This window comes from Pseudopipra pipra, chromosome 18 (assembly GCF_036250125.1).
Source record: "Pseudopipra pipra isolate bDixPip1 chromosome 18, bDixPip1.hap1, whole genome shotgun sequence".
Classification (NCBI taxonomy): domain Eukaryota; kingdom Metazoa; phylum Chordata; class Aves; order Passeriformes; family Pipridae; genus Pseudopipra; species Pseudopipra pipra.
The window spans coordinates 8,222,607-8,232,018 of NC_087566.1; the positions used below are offsets into that span (position 1 = coordinate 8,222,607).

At 42.9% G+C, this 9,412-nt stretch overlaps 1 protein-coding gene across 15 annotated transcripts in view; it reads left to right on the forward strand.

Moving 5' to 3' along the window:
* Window positions 1-8,826, forward strand: part of ATXN2 (ataxin 2) — a 51,429-nt gene extending 42,603 nt beyond the window's left edge. For 11 of the 15 annotated variants that reach the window (XM_064674960.1, XM_064674965.1, XM_064674954.1 and 8 more), the window contains 3 exons: window positions 2,327-2,472; window positions 3,693-3,920; window positions 7,185-8,096. In XM_064674960.1, the coding sequence (XP_064531030.1) occupies window positions 2,327-2,472; window positions 3,693-3,920; window positions 7,185-7,388 (578 nt within the window). In that variant the 3' untranslated portion in view covers window positions 7,389-8,096. Of the gene's footprint in view, window positions 1-2,326; window positions 2,473-3,692; window positions 3,921-7,184; window positions 8,097-8,179 lie in introns of those variants that run through there. The other 4 variants (XM_064674955.1, XM_064674958.1, XM_064674962.1 and 1 more) reach the window with 1 other exon arrangement.
* The last annotated feature ends 586 nt before the right edge of the window (window positions 8,827-9,412 follow it).

Genomic DNA, 9,412 nt, shown 5'->3' on the forward strand with positions numbered 1-9,412 from the left:
CAAGTAATCTCTCCTTGCATTTATTTCTATCACTTTGACAGAGATAATAACTTTTGGCCTTCTTCAGAGTGTGTATAATAACGAGGTTGAGATATTTTCCTCCTGAAGGAAGCCATAAACTTCATATTGTAAAAATGATCAGTGTTGCCATTGATAATTTTCATGTTATTGTAAGGAGAGATGTCTGAAAGTCAAGTAGGAGCATGGTGGGGATGCTGCTGCAAAATACATTTTAGTAGTGATAGGAAAAACTAAAAATACTTGGATTTAAAGCCTAACAAAGTGCTGTGGCAGAAGATCCTGCAGTTTTGACAGTGTGCTTAGAAAATATTGAGGTGTTTTTGAAACCCCCTCTCAATCAGAAATGCTCAGAGTGTATGACTGTGCTTGTACACTTGGATAAGTATTTTAGGATCAGCTCCAGACTGCAGGAATTGAGTTCATCTGCATTAATAGCCTGAAACTGCACATCACTGTTGGGCCATTTGCTCGGTGAAGATTTAATAGAACTTTCAAGGGATTAAGTTAAATGTGGCAGGCAGTTATTTTCTAAAGGAGGAGCCTTCCTAATGCACCGTACCGGGGAGAAAAATCTCAATTAGGCAAAAAGATACTGTCTGTATATATTCTGGTGAATTTGAATTTGTTAGAACTAGGATTTGTAAGAATTATAGCAGGGCAGACTGGAGGAAAACAGGTATTTGCACAGGGTGGAGTGTCAGGGCTGTGACAGAGCAGTTCAAGGCTTGCTTGTGCTGGATACTGTTGTGCTTTCAGATGCAGCTACATTTTAGTCCATTTTTTCCATCCATCTTGTCTTTCATCCTTTGTCTGCACCCAGACAGTTCTGGTTGTTATAAACTTCGAGCCCAGTACAGTGAAGCTCTTCAGAAATTCCCTGCAGGAGGGAGGTCACTCACTTCGCCCACCGGGAATACCTGGGACAGGGGGTTGCACTTGGGAGTTTCTCCCTGTGCCCTCATTTTCAGATTGGTTTATTAGGACAAGAAAACCCCAATGGAAAAGCTATCCCTGCTTAAAGGTGCTTCACTGGCCATCAAGTTCTCATAGAATACAAACCCCATAAAAAAAGCTGTAACCCATAGACAGTCATCGCTAGTTAACTTCAGAACAACCAAAAGGTACTAAAGGAAATAAGAAGCAGTTGCAGGGAAAATTCAGGTGCAGATTGATGGTTTTCTTTGACTGTTTTCTCAGTATTGTCAACAAAACTAGCCTTGGTCTTTTCCAGCTGTGACATTGGAGGGATCAGTGCCCATTGTCACACGCTGAAGTGTAGCTGCAAACATGGACTGGTTGTTGCACAAGATTTAAAAGAAATAGAGAAAACATCTTCATTTTTTTTAGGATCTTGCTCTCCTGTTGCATCCTTTGTGTTTAAAGGAACACTTGCTGTCATCATGGCTTTTCATACTTCCTTGGATTCCCTCAGAAGTTCAAAAAAATACAATTTAGTGTGGCCTGTTTTGGAGCAGAACAGAGCAGGATCCAAGGAGGAACTCGTTGCTGCTGGTTTGTTGTTGGAGACTGGCACGGCCGTGGCAACACGTGTGGCTTCACTGGGGTGAAAGTTTCGTGTCGTTCAGTTTCTTCCTTTTTGGGAATTTTGTACCTTATTTGCTACTGTTTCAAGGAATGAAGAATTCCATGGCAGTGTTAGAAGCTCCCAGGATGGTGCTGATCCAGAACAGACTGATTGACCTTGAGGGCAGAGGCAAGATGTGTTATTTTAGTACGAGAAACTGGCTTCAACAAAGGTTTGATGCTCGAGCAGCCTCAGTTTTCTCAGCTATGATGTGTTTTCTGGGTGTCCCTGGAGCTCTCAAGCACAGAGTTTGTACTTTATGAGCAATTTCCAGAAGAGTAGCATGGTGAGGTTAGCCAGGTATAAGGCCAAAGACTTTTTTTGGATGGTGGAAATAAAAATGGTTCGTAACACCTTTCAAAAGTATGTTTCAGGAAATCCTAAATTGTATGAAAATTATAAATTTGATCTTTGAAACTGGTCTGTTTGACAAAGCAAAAGACGAAATGCTGCTTTTCTCTATGTAGTATCTGTTACATTGTCAAACTAGGGAAGATGAACTGTCTAATTATGGTTATTTATAGACTTTCCTGCCAAACCAAACTACACAAAAGCAAGGTAAGATCCTCAGCTATTTGCAAGATAAATATTTTTTTAGAAGGGGGAGGGGAGTATATTTACAGTCTGTTTGAGCTGTAGTGAAATCCTCAACTGCAGATGGTGACTTGATGAGGTACCTGTCCTGTATCTGGTGTTAAATATCCTTCTTTTTCATCCTAGTTTCCACTGGCTCACTTGCTCAGCAGTATGCCCACCCTAATGCTACCCTGCATCCGCATCCTCCTCATCCTCAGCCTTCTGCCACACCGACTGGCCAGCAGCAAAGCCAACATGCTGGAAGCCACCCTGCTCCCAGCCCCGTGCAGGTAACAGGCTCAAACAGGACTGAATGGCTTGAAATTGTGTTTAATTGTATTTAAATTAATGCTCTGCTGGAGGGGATTGCAGCTTGATGTTTATATGTTGATTTTTTTGAAGAGGGAAAAAGGGTAGGATGGAGCAGTTCAGAGTCCTCCCTCTTCACAGGGATGAGGTATAGTTTGATCCATGTTGGGATTAAGGAATGATCATAATTATGTCAGTGCTTTGATATGAGTGGAGTGGAAATAGTAGATAAATCCTGAGAAGTGTTTGGTTGTATTTTTGTCAAAGACAAGCAGCTGAAAACAAAATGGTCCTTGTGGTAGTGCTGCATTCCTTAATTCCTACTGGGAATAACTGAGCAGCTGTGAGGCACATCCAGTTCCATGGCTGCAGGTTCTCTTTGCTTTTACCTGGCAGTCTGGATTCTGTTTGCCAGACTCTTGCTCACATGACTTCCTAGTGCAAGGAAAATCCCAGAATCCCAGGGTTGTTTGGGTTGGAAAAGACCTCTGAGACCATCAAGTCCAGCCATTAACCCAGCACTGCCAAGTCCACTACTAAACCATGTCCCTGAGTGCCACATCCACCCAATGCCCATGTTTTTTCTTACCCTCCTTAAAAATCAGAGTTTTTTGTGCTCAGCAGTTCTCTAGAGTAATGCATGACCCATATCCTCTGACAGCCTCACTGTTAACTGCAAGTCTTGAAGACAGCCCTCATTCACTCTGAGATCACTGGTTTTTCTCAAGACTAACTCACTTGAATACTTTCTGAATCAACCAGAAAAGTCATGTCTGATTTCCCCTGAAACAGCTTTTTAAATTAATTATTAATTGTTCCAAAGCAGCACTTACATTTCCATTTGAGCAATTCTAACACAAGTGATCAAACTGGAGAATAGAGAACCAACTCTATTCTGAGCCCCAGGCTGAGGGAGGAGGGAGCTCTGCGCTTGCACAGTTGTGGCACATCCAAACTCAAGTTTGCTGTGCCACGTGGTGGGATTGAAATGAGCCTGGTGGGATTGAAATGAGCCTGGTGGGATTGAAATGAGCTTCCTCACGACCACGGGTGTGGTTTCCTCACTTCCAGAGGCGTGGTGATCCTTAGATTTACCCCGATACTGAGAGCAGTTTTGCACCCCTTTCTCGTGGTAGTTGACAGCATAGATTTGTCTGATTTCTGAGGCATAACCTGAGTGCTCTCCTGTGTTTTTTTGCAGCACCACCAGCACCAGGCTGCCCAGGCACTCCACCTGGCCAACCCCCAGCAGCAGTCGGCGATTTACCACGCAGGTCTAGCTCCAACCCCTCCTTCCATGACGCCAGGCTCCAACACGCAGTCTCCACAAAATAGTTTTCCTACAGCACAACAAACAGTCTTCACCATTCATCCCTCCCATGTTCAACCTGCATATACCAATCCGCCACACATGGCCCATGTCCCCCAGGTAAACACAGTTTAACAACCTTCAAGACTTAAATGTCTTAATGCCACAAAGATTAGGACAAAAGTCGGGCCTGCTGAAGTGATTTCCATTCTGTCACCTCTCAGCACAGACTTACCTGTTATTGTTATTTAGGTTTCTTGTCTGTACATTGCCTTTATTTAGAGTTTGACAAGATGTTTGGACCTCAGCTTCCAACACCTAGTGCATCTGCAACTGTAGTTTAATGAAGACATCTTAAGCTGGCACTGCTACTGAAATAAATTGAGCTCCATTCCCAGTTCCTGGCTCCCATCCTTGTCCCTGCCCCACCATCCTGCTCACAGGACTGTTTGGCCATGCAGCAAACCAGGCTGGGGACACAATTCACAAAATGTGCCTCCCCTACCCCCCATTTTAGGCTGTTTCTTGGAAAATCGGTTCACTGCTCAGGTGCATGATCCCAGGAAGAGCTGGCATACAGAAAGGTTGGAGAGCTGAGTGCAGGAAGGCTGAATTGCTGCTTTTGGTGGCAGTTTTAGGCTCTGCATTGTAGGCAAATTTATCCAAGTACATCCAGAAAAGGATATTACACAGATTATTAGGGAATAGCAAGGCACTGTGGTGGGGGGGAGGTGAGGTTCAATTCAGGTGACTGCAGGACAATCCTTGCAGAAGGAAAACCCTGCACGTGTGTGTGTCAGTGTGTGGTTCTAAATGAACTGCTTGTGCAGAAGATCCCCAAAGATTGCTGAGCAACTTAATGACAGTCCTTGATTCAGAATCAGAAATCCCCTTCTCTAACTGCTCTCTTTTGTGGTCAGCTTACTAAGGAAAAAAAAAGATTTGGGAGGGGAAGCATATGGTTGATTCATCAAGAGCTCTGTGTAAAGCAATGTTACAGAGATTTCCTGATGTTCAGTAAATCTCCTGGATCTAGTGTCCTTTGTCAAGGAATGGACAGTTAAAGCAGTAATTTGCCTGCAGAATTTCTTCTTCAGACCAAGAACTTGGTGTCTGGCTTCTACCTTCTCATGCAGGTTATCAATAGTTTGGGATCTGCTGGCTGACTGTGATTAGGGAGGTTTGTCCAACGGGTGTCCAAGCCCATGCAGAATTCTGATAAAACCTTTGCTTTGATCCCTGGGACAGTCAGTTAAGCCAATAAATTAATAGTTATTTAGGAATTGTTTTACTGATGTTGAGTGTTTAGCTTTTTGATTCTTTTAGGCTTTTAATTTCTCTGCTTTTTTGGGGGAGGATGAGGAGAGGATGTCCAAACTTGGTAATCTTGCCACATCCTCCCAGGCTCTGGTTTCTGCCAGAAACAAGACTCCTGCTCTGCTCTGGTGTGATGGCACTGCTGTGAATGCCTGGGTTGTGTGTAGAGCTTCTCAGCAGGGTCTTGGCTTAGGGACACGTTCGGTGTCTTGCCTTGAAACATGAAACGTGTTTGGTTCAAGGACATGTCAAAGCAAAGCTGTACCTGAAATGTGCTGTACACGCCATGGCCAGGCCCATGGATGCAGGATGTGACCACTGCCTTCCTTTCTGTGTGCCAAGCACTTATCCAAACCACATTAAGCATATCAGATGCAACTTTGAGTCAGAGCTGCCTGCTCAGGCAGGATTTTTAGCAATCACAGACAAATCCTGCCTTGCCCTTGATTTTAACTGCTGCAGTCTCTTCTGTGATTTTTTTTTAAGAATGAAAACTACAATCTATAATCTGATATTTACACCAAACTAATTGACTTTCCCAATGAAGTAGTTCCCTCTAAAGATCTCTAGTGAAGGAATAACTACAGTTTAGTCAGAAATTTAAATGCATGTAATTATTCCATCGTGAGGAAACCAATCACTGGATTGAACAGTTTCTTATCAGCCTCATTTCCAGCTTCTAAACACCATCCTGAAGCACCACGTGGTAAGAATTCCAGTCAGACCAACACAGGGGATCAATCCAATTTCCCTGTAGGTTATCAGATGACTCTTGAGCTGGTAGATATCTCACTTGAGAACCAGTACTTTTAAAATTCATTACAGAGTTCTGTCAGCTGCCAATTTGCAAAGTGTTTGAGCCACAGCAGAAAAATTTTACCCACTATGTGTCTTGACTCCAGCTGCTCCATGAATAGCTGCTCTATAATGATGCTCCTCCAATAGCATGTTTGTCAAAGTCAACATGGAGCCAGTCCTGGGAGGTATTTCTGTTCCACAGCCTGATCTTCTAAACCTTTTTTTAGAGCAAGAGTGAGATTTGAATTGCAGTTCCTGCCTTTAAAGGCTCCTGGAGTGCTACTAACACATGCAAATCTGATAAAAGAGTTTGGGGAATGTCTGTGATGAGTCAAGTAACCCTTTTGTCTTTAAGAAATAAAATTCTGGCCACTACCTGCTATCTGTCTTTACTGGCATGGGAGACTTGTGAGGCTGCAGTTCTGGGATATGGTAGAAGGACAAAGCAAACCTTAGGTACAAATGGTGTTTTTGGGGGCTTTTTATTCCCCTGAGAGAGATCCACTGAGAGCTCTGAGTTCCATAATATTTTGTGCTTTTAAGAAACTAGTGTTTACTAGGTTTTTAACCCAGAAAATAAATGATCTCTAGAGTCATGAACTGCTCTGAGCTAAAGAACCCACCAAGTTCCTGAACTTGCTTGCCAGAGGATCAACCATTGGAAGAATTAATCTCCTTTTTCTGCTGAGACTTAGCCCTGGTTGCTCAGATCACACAAGAACTGTGATGAGCTGAACTGGAACCAGAACAAAGGGATGAAATCACTCCTCTCAGAAGGACTTTGCTGAACAATGTGTGAGCACAGGTCACTGGAGAGGAGAGGGAGGTGCCCAGGGCAGGGAGCCAGGAGGGAATGTGGGGTTGTGTAAAGAGAGCTGGGGAAGGGATGCCAGACTCCCAGTGCCTGTGCAGTTCCTGTCTGTACCCTCTAGGAAGTGCTTTGATGTAGGTGACTAACAGAAATGTTTGGAAGATTTGTTGCTGAATTGTTTTGTTTTTCTTTTTTTTAATATTCCCCTGTTAAACACTGGCAAAATGGCTAAAACTGAGACTGTGACTCCGAGCCAGCACTTAAGAATTCGAACCCTTTTTTAATTATTATTTTTCCTTTTTGTTGTTATTCCTTTTTTTTATGTTCAAACCTGCCTTAATCCCTAACGGAGTATAAATCTCTGGATTTTCTCAGCCGGAGAGAAAACTTTCGCCAGTCATGTGGCCAGGAGTTGCTGCCTCCTTGTGACCATGATACTAAAGAGCTCTTTGTTTCAGGCTCATGTACAGTCAGGAATGGTTCCTTCTCACCCAACTGCCCATGCTCCAATGATGCTAATGACGACACAGCCTCCCGGTGGTCCCCAAGCCGCCCTCGCTCAAAGTGCACTACAGCCCATTCCCGTCTCGACAACAACACATTTCCCCTATATGACGCACCCTTCAGGTGAGGAGTGTGTGCCCGGGACACCTGCACCCTAAACTGAGCCAGGGCGGAGGATCAGGACTGGGACAGACCAGATTTGGGGGAAAAAAAAAAAAAGACAAAAAAAACCAAACAAAAAAACCCCGACCTTAAGATGTCCTTGTAGAGCGGTTCATATTTGCCAGCCCGTTGCCAGCCTAGGTAGGTTTACCTGGTTTAGGGAGTTTTCCTCCAGCTGGAGTGGAGGAATGGGGAGCTGGGAGATGCTGTGGGACTGAGTTGTGCCAGGGTTTGCTGTGGTGTTGCCGTGTGTTTATGACAATGAGAGGTTTTATTAATTTAAAGCGCTCGGTGTCAAGGACGGGAGTGAAAATGGTTTTGGTTTAGGGCTGTTAGACTGCTGAGAAAGTGACTGCTAATAAAGTGACTGCTAATTTCAGTGACAGCTGAAAGCTAAACTTTAATACAGAGTAACATTCTGCAGCTTTATTTTTGGGGAAAGTAGGTGCTGTATGACTTCTTTCCACTTAAAATTTAACCTGACTTGGGTTTCTTTGATTATTCGTGTTCAAACAGCCTCGAAATTCCTGTAGTGATGTTGTTTCTTGGGGAATGTGTGAGCAGAAAAATGCTTTCTGAGGGCTTAGGCAGGGGAAAAATAAAACCATCCAAAGGACATCTTGATGTGCAGGGTTTTGGTTTGTTCTCTAAAAAAATAAAATAAAAGAAAAAGAGAAAAAAAAAATAAAAGAAAGTTGAGCTCAGTAGTTGTCCTGTGACCACTTTACTAGCAAACTGTTGTGTGGCTTGCCAATTTATTATTTACATTTGAACTTTTTTTTTACAGTACAAGCCCACCACCAACAGCAGTTGTAAGGCTCATCTGGAATAACTGAAAGGCTGGATACCTTTTGTAGGCCAAATACCCTCCTTCTACTGCTTCTGCCAACTGGAAGCACAGAAAACTAGAATTTCATTTTATTTTGTTTAAAAAAAAAAAAATTTGATTTCTTGTAACATCCACTAGGAATGCTAACAGTTCATCTTGCAGTGGGAGAGATTCGGACTGAGTAGAGGCATTTAGGAACTTGTGGGCTATTCCATAATTCCATGCACTGTATCTGAGTCCTGCAAGTGCCCCAACTCTGCTTGCTGAAAACTGGAAGTTATTTATTTTTTAATGACCCTTCAAAGTTATGAACTCGTCAGCTAGCAAAAGAAGTAACAAGAGTGATTCTTGCTGCTATTATCACTAAAAATCAAGACTTGGAGATCCCTTTTACTTCTAACTAAACTTGAAACAGGTTCAGTAAAAGAAAAAAAAATTCTAATCGTCAAACGGATGAGTTATTATTTATAAATCACGTTTGATGAGAGAATCACTATCGTGAGACAGTGATGTAACTTTTAAGTTAAGAAAACTTTTACTTTGTAGATAATATAAAATAAAAACTTAAAAAAAAATTAAAAAATAAAAAAAGTTTTAAAAACTGACCCTCCTCGGTGTTTGTGTCTTGATTTACCAGTCTCTGGCTGTACTGTGGTCTCCAGCTGAGCTTTGCCCGGGGTCTGTCATCTTCTGAATCCAGAGCCACTCATGGGGCTTTGCAAAGACAAGTGAAAGGTTTGAAAATCACAAGTTCAGCAGAGTTTTTTAACAAGGTTTTGTGTTCAAGTGGATTCCCTGGTGCCTCAGCTCTGGGTGGTGTCACCAAAGGTGTCCCAGCTGGGCCTTGAGGTGATAAAAACTACACAGTTTAAGGTGATAAAATTATACGAGTCGGTGGTGCTGCTGGAGAAGGAAAGGAAGGAATGAGGGTAAGAATTCCCTAGCAAAATGCCTGCTAGAAAGATGTGAGACAGACTCAAAGTGCTGTGTCCTCCTGACCTCTGTGATGTCCTGTGGGGACGAACCAAAGTGGTGCTGCTTAAACTGGGTTGTAGAACAGCTGCACTTCATGGCAGAACAAATCAACTGTACAAGCTCCTCCCTGAACCCTTCCAGGTCAACACAGCAGAAAAATGTACCAAATTCCTGATCAGGTGGGAATCAAAGCCACAGACCATCACTATCATTTGG